This window comes from Carassius carassius, chromosome 3, assembly GCF_963082965.1.
Source record: "Carassius carassius chromosome 3, fCarCar2.1, whole genome shotgun sequence".
NCBI classification, from domain to species: Eukaryota; Metazoa; Chordata; class Actinopteri; order Cypriniformes; family Cyprinidae; genus Carassius; species Carassius carassius.
In genome coordinates this window covers 20723244-20740330 of record NC_081757.1, presented here as the reverse complement: position 1 = coordinate 20740330, position 17087 = coordinate 20723244, and the positions used below count along the sequence as shown (strand labels likewise).

At 36.7% G+C, this 17087-nt stretch overlaps 2 protein-coding genes across 3 annotated transcripts in view; one reads left to right on the top strand and one right to left on the bottom strand.

The window, feature by feature from the left end:
• Positions 1–61: 61 nt before the first annotated feature.
• On the top strand, positions 62–9317 carry rnf32 (ring finger protein 32). Its single transcript, XM_059533384.1, has 8 exons — positions 62–177; positions 1360–1615; positions 1704–1846; positions 4522–4554; positions 4664–4788; positions 4899–5007; positions 6682–6855; positions 8702–9317. The coding sequence occupies exons 1-8, from the start codon at positions 169–171 to the stop codon at positions 8915–8917; spliced, it is 1065 nt and encodes a 354-aa protein (XP_059389367.1). The 5' UTR covers positions 62–168; the 3' UTR covers positions 8918–9317.
• Positions 9318–12106: 2789 nt separating this feature from the next.
• The window catches only part of LOC132122870 (limb region 1 protein homolog), a 34560-nt gene continuing 29579 nt past the window's right edge, over positions 12107–17087 (bottom strand). For both annotated transcript variants that reach the window (XM_059533365.1, XM_059533371.1), the window contains 5 exons: positions 16864–16937; positions 16611–16701; positions 16217–16283; positions 12955–13116; positions 12107–12781 (listed from right to left, as the gene is read on the bottom strand). In XM_059533365.1, coding sequence (XP_059389348.1) covers positions 12696–12781; positions 12955–13116; positions 16217–16283; positions 16611–16701; positions 16864–16937 — 480 coding nt within the window. In that variant the 3' untranslated portion in view covers positions 12107–12695. The remainder of the gene's footprint in view (positions 12782–12954; positions 13117–16216; positions 16284–16610; positions 16702–16863; positions 16938–17087) is intronic.

Here is a 17087-nt window from a genome sequence, read left to right as displayed (position 1 = left end):
ATCTAAATTAACATTTTAAAAGTAAGCTATTTCGACTATTCAATTCATCACTCGTAATCAGATCTATTGACAATCAGGAGAACGAGTTGAGTTCGTGGGAACGTCACACCGAGTTGAATGGAACTTCGTTGCATAGCGACCAAGTAAACACTGTTTCTGTGGACAGCGATGCCGCGGGTGAGGTGCTTTGCTTTTCTTTACTCTTTTTGAGGATCATCTCTGCGTTGTTAAGCTAGTTTGAGAGGGTGACTTGTAAGTGATTTATCAAAATGCGTCCCTGCTTATTTTGCGCCTCATATTTTAAGATAACGTTTGTCTCCGCGATTTTTATAGCTCTTATGGTTACTGTCCTGATTCCGAGACAGTCAGGTGTAAAGATAGGTTGCCACGGTAAACAAATGACCGCCATATCAACGACACATTCGCAAATTCTCGTAAACATAGATATATCTATGCTCGTAAACTGTTTGTAGGCTAATCTCTGTGAGACACAGGTCTAAGATAAATTGACGCTGTAAAATAAACTGCATAATAGTTACTTAAAATCCTATAATCGTGACCGTTTTATGAGGCTGGTGACTAAAAATCTTTTCTGCTTTACGAATTTAGTAACGCTCATTTAATCCTGTAATCATTATCATCATCATCATAACAATATAATCTACCATTGTTGGTGCTTATAAATCACTGGCATATGACGCAACGTTCAATTTAACAACATGCAATCTTCTCATAAAAAAGGAAAACTCCCAGACTCTCCATATCTGTATGACAGACTTCAGCGCAGCTCTTGAACACAGGTTTAAGTTTAAAGATTTGTTTGAACTGGACTGAAAATATTGGGTTAAAATTTGGAAATGCTTCATAGCCATTCGTCTATAATTAAACCAAGACAAAAAGCCAGCTAGGTCTGTAATTCCTTAGCATTGCCATTCATCTTAGTGGTAGAAGATCGACTGTTGAAGGACCCCACAAAAGTATGTGACCTGATGGATGGCATCTTTGCTCATGAGCGCTCTGTTTCAAGAATGTTTGTCATGACTGAGTACTCATCAAATGCAGGACACAGAGAATAAATATCAGCCCATTTCACACTTTTAAGAACCATTGAGAAATATGTAGACATCACTGATAAAAAAACAACAACAAATAAAACACTGGATCCACTTTAATATAATTAAATTTCAGTGAATTATGAAGTAGATTCCTTGACAAAAAGGCTATTTAATCAGATTACACAGTTACATTGGGATTGCCATCAATATGGAAACTTGCTTCTTGCCCTCATGCAGCAGTAGACCATTAAGTCTAAAATGGTTTCAGTGGATTAACTGAGTTTGACAGCTCCATGTTCCTTAGGGATTCAGCTGTAAAGCAGAGCGCGGGAGGCTGACTCTAGCAGCTGTAGCACTACAGGACCATATCACACGAAGCGTTCTTGTTCGAAACATTCCCCGTAACCTCCCCATATCAAATGCTTCATGTGGGGCTGCACATGTTAGTAGGAAGCACAGAAATCACAACAAAAGGCAGAGCATCATATTTCCTGAGCAGACACAAGGACAAGAGGAGAGAGAGTATGTGCTGGATCGTGGCCCTCCACCTCTGACTCTTGGTAAGTTGTGATTATTGTGTTTCATGCTTAGGTAGCCTACTGCTGAAAGCTCACATTGGCTAATATTCATTTGTTGCTGTTGATGCAGCCCAAAGGATGGGTCTGGTGGCAGCTCCTTCAAGAAGACTAACAGCAGAGGAGTGGGCAGAGGTCAAAACCAGGTCCATCCAGGAGGGAGACTCAACCCAGCCCTGTGTGATATGCAGGGAGGACTTTCATCTGCAACCACAGGTAACTGCATTCAGATGCATCGTGCCCACGTATGTGCCCTCTCGTTTTTCAGACAGTTAAGTGCTATGATTATTGTTGGTACAAAATTAACAAAGTTGTCAACATTTGGAGCCAAAAGAGGCCATTTAACCTATGTGATTAATGGGGCAATCCCAACATTTTACAATTTATTTTACAAAATTTGTGAGCACAATACAACCAAAGAGTTTTAGCATTTGTTAAAATCATATACAGGGGCGTAAATTTCATTTAACAGTAAGGGGGAAAATTAAATAAAAATAAAAAAATTATCAAGAACAATTTTTGAAGGGGATACAAATAATACAGCTAAAATTGTACTTGTAACACAGAGGAATGGTTAACTACTATTAGTGCAGCAGGGAGACCATGTCAAATTAGACAATGTCAAGCTGTTGTGGTTGCGCCGTGAAAGCACTCATGTCTGTTGGAGATGTTACTATCTGTCACAGTGTTGCCAAGTCCATGGTTTCCCTTGGAATTGGGTTACTTTATCACTGTTGCCGTCGGTTGTTTTTCATGTCCGTGAGTTGAAGCGACGCCAGTAACGTGTATTTTAGCCCCCAGAACGCAATTTTTTACCTGGGGAACCCCTCAAAACACAGTTAGTTTGGGCTAGTTTTGAGTAGCAATTGGGCGGGTTTTGTTATTAAAACGTGGCAACCCTTTTCGTCAAGCAGATAATGTTATTATTGCTAATATAGAGGACTCATCGAAGAATACATTGGCATCATCTGTATTAAGGAAAAAATTATCACTTCATCCAATGTTTAAGTGAATAAAATAACCTTGACAGCTTTGGAGTTCCACAACTATCAACTTTGTTCTCTCTCACCGAACTTGTGTGTGTGTAGGTGATGTAAAAGAGGAAAGCAGGCATTTGGATCAAAGCAGTGTAAGGCAAGGGAGGGGAGACTCAAAATGTTTCTAAACTAAAAACCCATTTTTGCCCCGTTTGTGTTGTTTTACTACTTATACAATTATTTAAAGTATAAAACATTGTTATTTACAATACGCAGCATGGTTTTTAAAGGGATAGTTGACCCAAAAATGAAAATTCTGTCATTAGTCACTCACCCTCATGTCATTCCAAACCCGTAAGACCTTCGTTAATCTTCAGAACACAAATTAAGATATTTTTGTTGTAATCTGAGAGCTCTCTGACCCTCCCATAGACATCAAGGGTCCTTACATGATCCTACATAAAATAATGTGACATCAGGGGTGCAACCGTAATTTTACGAAGCTAAAGCCGCACCACACGGATACGTTGTTTTCATTTCAAATCAAAGCACAAACAACGTAGAAAACATATTCTGCGTGGCGCAGCTGACACAGAACAGCATACTTCAGTGGATCCTCTCCAAAATGGCACTAGGGTGGTGCGGAGGAGATGAATTGTTGGATGAAGTCGTAATTATTATTATTTTTTCACAAAAATAATTCTCGTAGCTTTGTAAAATTACTGTTGAACCCCTGATGTCACATGGATTATTTTACCGATCTCCTTGCTACGTTTCTGGACCTTGATTATGCAAGGACCCTTGATGTCTATGGGAGGGTCAGAGAGCTCTCAGATGCCATAAAAAATATCTTTAAAATATCTTAAAATACCTTAGTGTCACGATCCTCAGCTGGAGTGCCCATGAACTCCATTTCCCATAATCCTGTGCCTAGGGCTAATCACTACCAGGTGTTCCCCATTACCACTCCCCTATATATACTGTGTTTGGACTCTCAGTTATTGTGAAGTCTTGTTTAGCCCAGTCTGACATTTCCGAGTGTTTCCCTTGTGTTTGTTCCTTCCGTGTCTGATCTTGGCTTGTTTACACCGCCTGTCCTGACCTCTGCCTGGTATTGTTTCTCTTTCTGGATATCCTTTGACATTCTCAACGCTGTTATCTGATTACTGCCTGTCTGACCATTCTCCAATAAATAAACTGCAATTGGATCCAAACGTCTCTGACTCCCCGTTACACTTAGTCACATGATGTGGCAAAAAAAGACGTAAGGCACTGTGGTTAAACAGCAGTGTTAATTGGTATAATTCTATTAATACATATTATAATTTGTTAAATATTTTAGCTATGTATTAGTTTGAGGTATGATTCTCAAAATAATAATTATTGGCATAAACTTAATTTTTTGTAGAGATGAAGATTAATAAAGTGCATGCAAGTAGACCAGTTTATGCATTAACAAAATAATATTGAAAGTCTGAAATATTATTGTCTACATAATACAAATTGATTGGAGAAATATGAATATAATATAAATATGCAGAACTAAGTTTGGAACTTTTGTATTTGTTAACAAGTTAGCTAGATGCTTCACCTGCTCCTGTGTTTGTTGACTTTGTCTGAGAAATTTGCGCTTGAATACAGTCTAATAGAGACTGAATGCATGTAGATTATCAGACAGACAGTATACATATACTCTCAGCTGCTGTTTCTGGTGACTAATCAAGAACATCACATCTTTTTGTACATAAACACACTGGCCACAATGATCGATTCATTACCATGCTATTATTTTTGAGTAATATGCTGGAACTCACGCATGCTACATTTGGCATTTGGTCAACTAAATATTTTTATATAATAGCTAATTAAAGGACAGCTAATTAAAAAATTATGTTTTTTGTGGTCTTTGCTTAGGTGCTACTCTCCTGTTCTCATGTATTTCACAAAGTAAGTCATTACAGATCCTTCCAACATCATTAATTGGCATTGAGACTTGGATAACACCTAATGAAACTCCCGAGGTTGTGATTTAGTTCCTTTGTGTCACTAATTTCAGGTGTGTCTGAAGTCTTTTGAGAAGTTCTCAGGCAGGAAGAGCTGCCCGATGTGCAGGACGGAGCAGTATGAGACCAGGGTGATTTACGATGGTGCTCGTCTCTATCGGGAAAAGTGTGCTGTCAGGTAAAGATGTGACCTTCATGCGGCTGGACAATCTACATCCATCTAAATTGCTCTCATTCCCAATCTTGTCATTGTTTTCTTGTGTTTGCTTTTTATTTGACAAATCTCAGAATACAGGCATTCTGGCGTGGCTACCTTGTTCGCAAATGGTACAGCAACATAAAGAAGTATGTGCCGCCGAAAGACCAACAATTAAGACGAGTATTCTTTGAAAAAAAGGTAACATTAATTGAGACATTATGACAATTTTTGTCTGTTAATTGACACTTCAGTCTCTCAAAGCATTTTTAGTTCATTAATTAGATTATTGTATTCTTGATATAATATTTTAAACTCAAAATCAAGAGAGTAAAGCCCCAACTGAAAAATAATTAATTTTGTACAAGATTTGGGAGTTGAGAAATTAAGGTTTGTTTCAAAAAGTCATTTTTCCTAGCAGTTTTCATGCCCTCTTTGACTCTTCAGAGTGCAGGATACTGATAGCAGGTGAAGGTTGTTAGAAGCTGTTGGTCAGGGACCTCGCTGACACCCCCCTCATTGTCCCACACAGAAGTCCCCATGCATTAGCCCAGGGAAAGCAAAGGTTGCCATCTAGTGAGGCATCAACTGTCAAGTATTGGTTACGGTTCTGGAACTGACAGCACTACTCCAGACTCTAACCCATATTCTCAAACTGCTTTGAAAAGCTTATTTAAAAACATACAGATGTATGCACTGACCCCTGTGACAGTATCATATACTGTTGAGCATTGTCAAATGTATTTTTTATTTCAATTTGTCGGCTACTTGGGAGTATGGTTCAGTTGTGATTGCTAAACAACTAATAGCCAAGTGCTCTCTTACAAGGCAAGTTAGATTATGAAAAGAGGAAATGATCTACATTTACATCAAATGTATTTAATTTAGCAAACACCTTATCCAAAGATCACTAACAATTTTAATGGAAAGATAAAAAAATAAAAAAGTATTTAAGCTTTTAATTAGCACATTTCTTTTTTTTAAAGCATTCTATGTATTATTGATGTATCATATGTTTAATTTTGAAATGTTATTATTGTGGTATTTACTTTTTTTCATGTGAAGTGCTGCTTACTGTGATGTTTTTTATTGTAAAACTCTTTGAGCTACATTGTCTGAAAGGGGTTATATAAATTAAGTTTAATATTGTTACTGTAACTTGGAGTACTTTCAAGGTATACGTGTGTGATTTAGATCCATAATCTTGGTTTTGCTAGTGTCATGATATTAAATTGGCATGGTATTACATGGAATTTTAGGAATGTAACTTGAATTTCAGTTTTTTCGCATGTTTGTCTGGACCTTTGGCACACCAGGAAGCAGGTAACCAGCTAAACAAAATGGAACAAAGAGAGAAAGAATGCAGTATGCTTATCACTTTGCTCTTAGATAGGTTTTCAATCAACTAGTCTCTCGTTTTTTTCCTTAGGTGCCTCACTGAGTCAACATATTAGAAAGTTAAATTGGTGACATTAAGATTGATTGTACTTGCCCTCTCTTTTTCCTTGAATGCAAGGAGGCAGAGTTCACACTGCCAAGTGTTGTTTGTCCTTTTTTAGGAAGGTCTACGTTTGAACTCTGTGGAACGCTTAACGTCTGTTTAATTACTGATCAAATACAGCTATAAAGAAAGCACTGATGTCATTCGCTGCGATAGCCGCCACAGGATGTATGTGCGTACCTGTGCATGCTTAATCTTGCAGGTCAATTTCTGGGATCGTCCAGAAAGTTTCCTTCATACATCCATTCATACTGCTATTGATCTGGCTGTTCACAGCTTTTCATTGTCAGCGCAAGACTCAGAATTGATCTATGTTATGACGGAACATCAGTTTGCCTTAAACCCATTTTCATGTCATTCGTTTCCTTAATCAGTTTCAGGAGATGAACGACAGCTTGGTTCGGTCATGCAGCACAGACGTGGAAGCCTTCCTGAGCGATATCGATCGCTCTGTGGCCTCGAGCCATGACATCCTGCGCCGCTTCGACCACAAGTACACCAGTGTTTCTGAAATGGAGGATAAGGACTGGCTGGAAGCTCAAGAGAAGGTTTGTGATAATGCCGCTGCTCCTTCACCTACACATGCAGACGGAGACTGAAATACCAGTCTACTTTTATAAAAGAGCAGCTCATCAATGCCTCTAATCCCTCTCTGCAGTCGCTCCTCGGTCCTGCCCTTCGCTCCAACGTGCCGCCACCTGTCCCGGAGCGCTCGAGCCGCGCTGGCGGCACAGATGTTCCGATTCAACAGTATCAAACCCTCCAAGAGATGATTGTTTACCTTGCTAATGAATGAGTGGAAATAATCCACCGTGTTTACTAAAAAACACAAGCTGCGCGGATAATGCACGCCTAGCCTTTCATTACATGCGAGCTGAAGACAAGATTTGGCATTTCAGTGGGCCTCATTGTTATTGTGTTGAGGCAGCCAATGGCAATGATCCACTAAAATAGGAAAAATGCTCATTTTTTATCTTCTGGATGAAAGGTCGGGCAGATAACTTGAGACTCTCCAACCTAGAGTTAGCAGAGTTCAAGTCAGAACCAACCTGTTCCCACCCAGACAAACAGAACGAACAATTATGAAATGTTTTCGTGCGAAGCGATTGGCCTTTGCTGAATAAAGGAAGCTTGACAGTCAGTTAATGATTATGGCTGCACACCTACCTTCTGTTAGACTCGACTGTGATACGAGCCGCACACAGCGGTCATAAATCTGCTAATCATTTTTCCCTGATAATGGAGCAGGAAAACACTCTCATGGAACACGAGGTGTGCGTCTGTTCACGGGCATGCTTTTTCATTTCACAGGAGCCTTTCAGAGGCTTGTTAATAAAATCTGCATGAGGAAATAATAGAAGCATGGTGATTAAATACAAATTAACATTACTACCGGTCAGAATAAATTTTTTCAATACTTGAGAATTTTTTAAGTTGTTGTAAAAAGTCTCACCAAAGCTGCATTTATTGATCAGACAAAGTAAAAAAAAAAAAAAATTATTACAAATTAAAATGACTTAATATATGAAGAGTTAATTTGCACAAAATATTTTTTTTCATTGTGCATTCCAATTAATCTCAATCAAACTGCAGTTGGGTTATTTTGAATAGGTTAAAAAATAACTAAAAATACAGCTAACACAATAAAAACATGAGAACATTATAAAAAACATGATTTGTGAAAAAAAAATTGCAAAGTTTTTGCAAATAAACTTCAGATTTTAAAATTATTTATTTCTGTGATGGCAGAGCTGAATTTTCAACACTTGTTACTCTAGGCTATAGTATTTTTCTTGAGAAAATATTCTAATGTGCTGATTGATTCAGATTTTTTCTTTTTGAAGAATACATTTTTTTATTAATTTATTTATCAATGAAATCTAGCAATAATTAGCACCAAGCATGGCCCAGTCACTTACGTTCAATCTCGATCAACAGAATTAATGGTGATAGAGGAATGAAAACAGTAAATGGTCGTATGATCAACAGATGCAGAGCAGCAATTTAATTGAGTGGCACTTCTGATTGCTGGTGTCAGTGTGGTGTCTTGGCAGCATTAATCACTGTGCATTTTGAATGGTTATAGTCTCTTAAAAGTCAAGAATTGTCCCCGACAGCACATTTTATGGAAAGTGCCTAATTAACTTTTGATCGTAACAGGCCATGAGTAACATTTTCAAATGGACACTGTATGACATATATTATGTAGTTGACATTTTAGCACCTTACTGAAAGCAACTGGATGGGCATAGATGCATTTAAGCATTGTGTAATTCTCACTAGCGATATTACGGTTTGTCTATACTCACGTGTTTACTGCTGCCGGTTCCTAGTACTGAAATGACTTCTTTCAATTACATAATCACACATGATTGTTTTTCTTGCTTCCACCAGGCTGTCCAGCGTGGCGTTCAGGACTGCCCCATTTGCCTGAATCCCTTGGGCTCACACAATGGCTCATCTAAGGAAGACAGGAATGTCCTGTTATTGTCCTGTTCCCATCTCTTCCATGAACCCTGTCTGCAAGCCTTTGAGCTTTTCTGCCATGAGGTGAAGCCCACATGCCCTCTCTGCCGGTCACACTATGCTAAAATGCTTGTTTCAAATTAGAGATCAGGATATTTAGTAGATTGTCTTGATGTTTTATGGCACGAGACAAATTAAACATCTCCCACATTGTGATTCTACATCATCAAACAGTTTGATAGAAATGGTCAAAAGTCACAAACTTTATTGTAAACTGAAGTGAAATACAAAGTAAACTAAAGACAATCTGAACATTTTGCTTCACAAACATATGCAATGAAACTCTACAAACACAAGAGAGAAAACATTCTGAAAATACATTCACACATGTAAAAGAAGCAACAGGCAAAAATGGAAATAGAATTAAGCTTTCCCTTGGGATCTGAAGATTAGAATTCATGGATGAACAAGCTTATTTGATGTAGACAGGACACTTTCTAGTGAAACACTGTCAACAGTTCCAACAGACTAATAAACTGATATACCACAGCATCTTTGATGTACTACATTTTTTTAACTCTTGTGCCAATGTTGTACAGACAAGCAGATTATATAATATGGAATGAAACCGCATTCTTTTTTCTTTCAGTTCTTTTTAGTGTATCACTGCAAAATGCCTCTATTTTGAGAAACCCAACACACCAACTGACACCAGTCCTTGTCCTGCATAAAGCAACAGCAACATTCCTCGAAAACCAATTCGATTAAAGCCAAAGAGTAGAATTTAGTATTAAAGAATGTAGTATTATATAGGTAATAATAATATAAGATGCTCTGGCATTATAAAATTTGTGACATTAAATTATAATACACACAAAAAAGAAAAAAACATTATAAATTTACTTCAGTGACACAACTATTGACATAATACACTTATTCCCTTCTTACAAAATGTTCTTTGTGCAAATCAACAGGAAGAAAAAGATATTTTACATGCAACGTATTTAAATCCGTGACAATGAAAACCACAAAACAACGCATCAAACTGAACCACAGAACCCACTGAGGTGTCCATTTTTAAATGTCCTTTTCACAGGCTTTGAATCCAGTGTCCCTCATGTGAATCCTAGACCTCTGCAGAGTCAATCCATTTCTTAAAATGATTTCTGCCCAAACTTTAATATTCAATATCAGTGCCCTGATAGTTTCTTTTGACTTTGGCCAGTTCGAGTGAAAAGATACGCCCCTAGTTTTGGTATGCCATGTTATTGACAATCACACAAGGGATTCACAGTGAATTAGTCAATAAAAAGGTACACAAACTAATAATCGGTCTCACTCATTTGCACATCTCACACATGCATAACTTATCTCCTAAATACTGGACAACAGGAGACAAAAACGAAAAAGCCTAGAAAGCCTGTTTAAGGCATTAGAGGTGATTTTTTTTGTTTTGTACAATTAACAAATGAATGACTAACTGTCTGGCCTTTTCCACAGATAGCATAGTATGAATGAGGCTCAAAGGCCACTTCATATCTACATTCTACAAAAATAAAACAAAGAAATATACTGTATATACATGTAAATACACCATTTACATTATTATGAGGCTTGCCATAGTTAAAGAGATGAAAACTGAAGAGTGCACACAGAATGTCTGTTCAGCTTTACATAAACCCTTAAGAGAAATGTCAGGAATGGCCAAAACATCATGATTTCATGTTATTTTAGCCTATTGGTTTTATCATCAGAATGGGAATGTTTGGAAACTATACTTAACATATTGTACATTAACTTTATAATCAGTAACATTTAGACAAAATAAAAACAAACCAAAAATAGCTTCTATGACACTGAATTTCATAGCTACAAAGGAGACCCTTCATTGAGTCGTGCTGCGCTCTACACGCGTAATGACAACTGACTCCGCTCGGACTTCACAATAAGCTTTAATAGATGTGAATCAGACTGATGTGGCGCTGCAGTCCTGTTTTCACAGCCATTATATACAAGATCCTACATAATGTAAGAGTTTAGCCTCCGATCTGTGTAGACCGGTATTTTGTTAGACTGAACAGACTGAGTTGGCTTAAAATCCAGCATGAGAGTGAGTGGATAAACATACAGATATCTTCATGGATAATCTGCCATTTGCAAAAAGCAAAGCAGCTGCAGAGGTACAGACTAGATGTTGTGAAGGCTGTTTTGCTAGTGATGTTGAAATAAGGCAAATATATAGATCCTTACAAGCTCTGCAGTAAAAACCAAGTTAAAAGGATGTATGTTATTGGAAATATGCTCTCGATTTGCGTAGTACATGTAGCATAGTATAGTATCAAATGTTGTGAAGGAAGCAGCAGCAGATTTAAGTACAGGGACAGGAAGCATATCCCAAGATTGTGCCTCATCTTCTCCCATACATTTGGTGCAGTTTTACTACTACGACAGTAAACAGCATTTCTCTGTTGTCTTTTCAATTTTGTACAAGACTACAATACACTACACTCCATTAAACGTGTTAAATCATTGAGGTGATTTTGTGAAGAGTGACTGGCAGGTGGCAACATCCCAAAACACAATCTGCCACAACCAGTTCAAGTAAACACAGTAACATATTAGGCTGGTCGTTGGTAGTGACTCGAATAATGGGACTCCCATAATGTCCACATCTGAACCTTGTCTACCAATGAAAACAACAAGAGCAGTTGCAGTACAAGAAGAAATTTGGCAGGTAAGCTCCTCCACTCTTTGTAATATTGTAATACTACCCAGTATATGCCAATATTGTGAGTAAGGCACGTTTTGGGGAGTTTCCTCGTCAATTCCCATTACTTAATTCTGTCACATCCAACAAACCTGAATTGTCACAGTAAAGCATGAGCAAACTAAAATCATAATGCTTCCTCATTTATAAAGGATCAACTTGTAAATAATAATTGATCTTCATTTTAACCAAGTGAATGTAAACACATGCAATTACAGACGAACAACAAGTTTTCTGATTACTAAACTTCCTTACAAACTTACATATCAAAATTCAAGCAATAAATTTGACAGCTATAGACTGATGCTTACTATTAGTATTTGTCATTGTGACTGGCCATCGTGTTTTGCTTGTAGATTTTTTTTTAACTGAATTTGTAATGTGCCCCATTTGCATAAGAACCAGTTAATTTGGCATTAAAGCATCTATAACTTGAATTGAGATCTATGTTCCGTTAGACTCACTGCAACAATTTCTTTGCCAGTGTTCAATTTGACCACTCTGCAACTCTTCAGAGAATGTAGTTTCTAATATTAGTAATATTATCGTGTGTAATAAAGGTGCCTCTCTTGTCATTAACAAACATGTTTATGTCATTTGTGTGCTGTTTTTATGGGAACTAAACCCATTTCTTTTAACAAGGTCTATTTAACTTTACAAAATACTGATCTACGAGGGCACAAAATGCAATCAAATAATAATTAAGGAGGAAAATTATAAGCCCTAATTGAGACTAATGCATGCTTCATTAAACGTGAAATGATCAGCTTGGCAAACAGCTTAATATTTCCCCTAATCAAACTAGAGAAAGAATTATAGATAATATAAAATAATACTAATAATCCCTCACTGAAGGGTGCAGTCAGGGGGCCTTTTAGGCGTGCAGGTCAGCAAGAAAATAACATGTTCTCACTTAAAAGAATTGAAATGAAAGCATTTACAAGCTGAACAACAAACACTACTAACCCGAATAAAATATTTGTGAAGCTGGAAGCATTCTGAAGTGAGGTACAGTGGTATTTACACTACTGTATTGTAGGTTGACCTCTCAAAGTCTAAACACTTCCACTCTCTGACTAAATACCACTGTACTCTTAAAATGAAGACGCCAACTGCATACACATGAGTTTGTGTGAGAATGGCTCGATTTTGTTCTCACAGAGTTTTCTGATGCCCGTTGACAGCATGTTTCCCCGACTCTGCATCTGTCGTACTGTTGGACAGATTTAATTTATCCAGACCTGAAACCAAAGAGGTAAGTATTTGAAACATTTGGACTCTTTGACTCTTACAGACTGACAGATAATATAGCATTTCAAAACTAAAACTACAGTATGCATTTTTTGCACTGCCCTGAATATATAGACACGAAGACATGAGCATAAAAAGAGATTATATGAGCAGAATACATTACCGAGGGCTTTGAGGAGTTCCTCTCGCACAGCAGATGTGAATTTTCGGACCAGACACAATGTGGTTACTACAGCAAACAGAAGATTGTACGAAAGTACGATGTAAAAGTTTCCAAGCCAATTAAATCGTCCAAAATCACCCAGGAGATCAAACCTTGTTATTCCTGCAGCAAGTAAGACACAGAAAAATGGTCATTTCTCAGATTCCTATTTTTTGACATACAATAGGTGGGAGTGTCTTAAAAAGTCTTAAGCATAAATAGAAACAAAGAGTAAAGAAAGGGCAAGATGGTTTGTTGGAAAGAAAGGACTGAAAGAGCAGGTGAGGGCTTGTGATGAAGACTTGATAAAAAAGAAGGCCATTCTGAAAGACACTTCAAGGACTGCATCTCCATCTTAATCAGATTACACCACATCATAAAGTATCTTTTCCAACATCCTAGATAAGCAAGTCTGACATTTACCATCTGCTGTCATATTTCAGTTAGAATGAAGGTTGTTTATTGTCATCAGATAATAAATTATTTCTGAAACAACAAGTTGCACTCTGCTATTTTTATATGGCTAAATGATCCATAGCCACTGGGTGCATGTGGACATTCAAAAGAAATGCTATTTGTACAGCATAAAAATCTCTTTTTTTCCTCCTCTCATGCTTTTGGGTGCTCCTTTAAGTAACATTATAACTCAACCTTTTTCTGGACTACCTCTAAATAAAACATTGGGTACAACAGGCTGACTCCTGAGGATAACTTAAAACAACTTCAGTGTTTCCATCCAAAATCTCAAGCACCATTCAGTTTGTTGAAAGTGGTAAACAAACCAAAACAAAAGGGTCAAGTTTTCATTCGTGGGCAAAACATATTCATTCTAAGTTAGATGTGCTTAGTTTTCAGACTGACCAGCCAGGTTAAAAAACTGTATTCACTAGTAAAATCACAAAAGATCAACAATGTACACTGGCAAACTTAAATCCTCAAATGTAATCATTAGTTACCCCAATAAAAAAAATATTATTATTTTTTAGGATTTTTCTTCCCTAGGATTTTCACCTTGATAAATCCCTTGTAGTTTTTTTTTTCTTTTTCCGCCAGCCCTAAAAGAAGAAAAAACTGCAGAAGGATAAATTAAACAATTTAGTTTAATTAAATGAGCTTTTCTAGACTTGATGACTAGTTGATGAGGGCGAAGGCCAGTTTCTGTACTCTACAACGTTTAAAAGGAATTGTAAAGAGAATCACATTTAAACAGAGCAAAATTTTAATGTCAAAAGGTTTCTCTTCTGCATGCAGCAGTTGAATTAAAACAATGACATAAAACTCTAGATGAATGGCACTCTCTAACCGATGATTAAATCTCTTATTTAGCTAATTCTTTCTCAGGTGACCCCCTTTAATGGCTTAGTGAAATAAAGAAACCTACTTCTCAGAAAGGTAAAAAAAAAATCAAGAGTTTAATATTGTTAAAAAAAGAAGAGTGTTAGGGTGAGAGTTGTTAACTGTGTGTAAAAGTCAGTGCTGTCACACAAGTCAGTTTGCCTTTCCCACATTTTCAACAACAGGCTCCTGCAGTCTTGCACACACACACACACATACACACGTTTCACTCCATTAGTGACCACTATGATTATAGTCCTCCATTGTTTTATATAAGCGCAATGATATGTCCTAACTCGACCCCTGACCTCCACAAAAACATGATTCAGCTTTTCCATGATTTTAACCAGTGATGTCTGGCTCACTAGTCAGCGTTCAACATGTTTTACTATATTAGTGATAATGAGGACATGTTTCGACAGAGAGGATATTTTGGACCTCACAGATATAGCCAAACCAGCAAATATTTGTACACACACACACACACACACACTGTATTTCTGCAGGACTCCCATCTTTCCACACGGGGGATGTGTTTGAGTCTATGTAACAGTAAATGTGTTTTAATTCGTCTAGCAACCTCTCCTTTCATCTATTGAGTGCAGCACAGCAGAAATGTTGATGTTTCTGAAGCTCCCAGTGAGTCACTGTACTCACTCATTCATTTACACATACACACAAAGCTATTTGAACAGCTGTCTGTAGCTTGCCATGTTGTTTATTGCAGCTATTGTGACGGCTGTTTGTCTGTCCTTTTTCTCACTCCATTCTTGTGTAAAATCTCTATGGCAAATCCCGCTGGAATGTAACTTGTTAAATCTTAACAGTGGAAATGAGTTTGCCTGTATGTTTATACATCAGTGCAGATGGAAAATGTATAAAAATGGTAGTATCCAAACACAAACAAATGTTTAATGCTATGTTTATGGTAACCCAAAAACACAGACGCTTATACTGCTGTTCAAAAGTTTGGGATCAGGAAGTTTTTTTTTTTAAATGTTATAATGCTCACCCAGGCTGTATCTATTTGATCAAAAACACAGAAAAAAAATTCAATTTTGTGAAATACTATTGCGATTTAAAATAACGGTTTAAAATTATATTCCTGTGAAGCAAAGCTGAATTTTCAGCATCATTACATGATTCTTCAGAAATCATTCTAATATGCTGATTTATAATTAATGTTTGAAACAGTTGTGCTGATTAATATTTTTTTGGGACCGGTGATATTTTTTTTCAGGATTCTTTGATTAATAAAAAGTTAAAAAGAACAGTGTTTATTCAAAATAGAAAGTTTGGGGTCAGTAAATGTTTCTTTCCTTTTTTTCCATTGATACTTTTTTTAAGCAAGGTTCGTAAAAAGTGATCGTAAAGACATATTGTTAGAAAACATTTCTATTTTGAATAAATGCTGTTTCTTTTTAACTTTTTATTCCTCAAATAATCAAAGAAAAAAGAATCACACTTTCCAGAAAATATTAAGCAGCACAAACAGTTTCAACACTAATAATAAATCAGCATATTAGATATATATGATTTCTGAAGGATCATGGGACACTGAAAACTGGAGTAATGATCCTGAAAATTCAGTTCTGCTTCACAGAAATAAATACAATTTTAAAGAATATTAAAAACAGAAAAAAATATAAGAAATTGCAATAATATATATATACATAGATATATATACATACATATATACATACATATATATATATATATATATATATATATATATATATATATATTTTTTTTTTTTTTTTTTTTTTTTGATCAAATAAATATAGCCTTGATGAGCATAAGTGACTCCATTAAAAAACATGAAAAACCTTACTGATCCCAAATTTTTAAACGGCAGTGTATGTACATATGCAGGTTAGGAGGACCTTACCAAGTGTTCGGGACATGACAGGCAAGGCCGAGCTCAGCACTAGAATGGATACACAGCAACCAATGATCTACAAGACAAGACAAGACAAGACTAAGAAACATTTCCATTGAATGCACTATGACCACATTTTTTGCAAAATGATTAAGAAAAAGATCAAATAAAACAACTAATATCCTTGAACTGCTTAACATTAAGTACAAAATGCAATAATGTGTTGTTTTTATTTTCCACTGCTTAGATGCTTTACAACATATTTAGGTATTGAAAAAGACAAGAATTCAACTTCTCAGAATTGGAAACGATTTGACTCCACAACAAATTGTCAATGTTTTATACATTTAGTTCAACCTAGTGTGAACAGGCCTTAAAAGTGAAGCAGTGTTGCAGATCCTACCGTTGTCATGGTAGTGTCGTCCTTTCTGGGTGTGAGCTCCTGAAAGATGCGAAGGCTATAGAAGCCAACCACAGATGAGACCATCAGATAACTGTTCAAGAGTTAAGACGAACCCAGTTGTTTCCTCAAGAACACACTCACAACAATCACAAGCAAACAGATTTGAGTCCCCTCACTAAACACACACAATCTGTGATTAAACACTCGACTGGAGCTTATGCAGCATTAGATTATCACACACAGCAAAGGATACAATATGAGAATGATTTCAATAACTGCCTGGGCAACTCCAAATTTGGATAAGGAGGCATTGCCAATATTTCCTTCCTGCAGAAACAAAGAGTGAAAGTTACTGTCAATGGTTATTTTCATCAACTGATTTTATTTTCCTCCACATAAAATATGCTTTCAGAATATGAACATTTTTCGTTTGTCTCTCAAAGGCACCGTATGAGGTTCAGAACTGAGTGGAGTAAC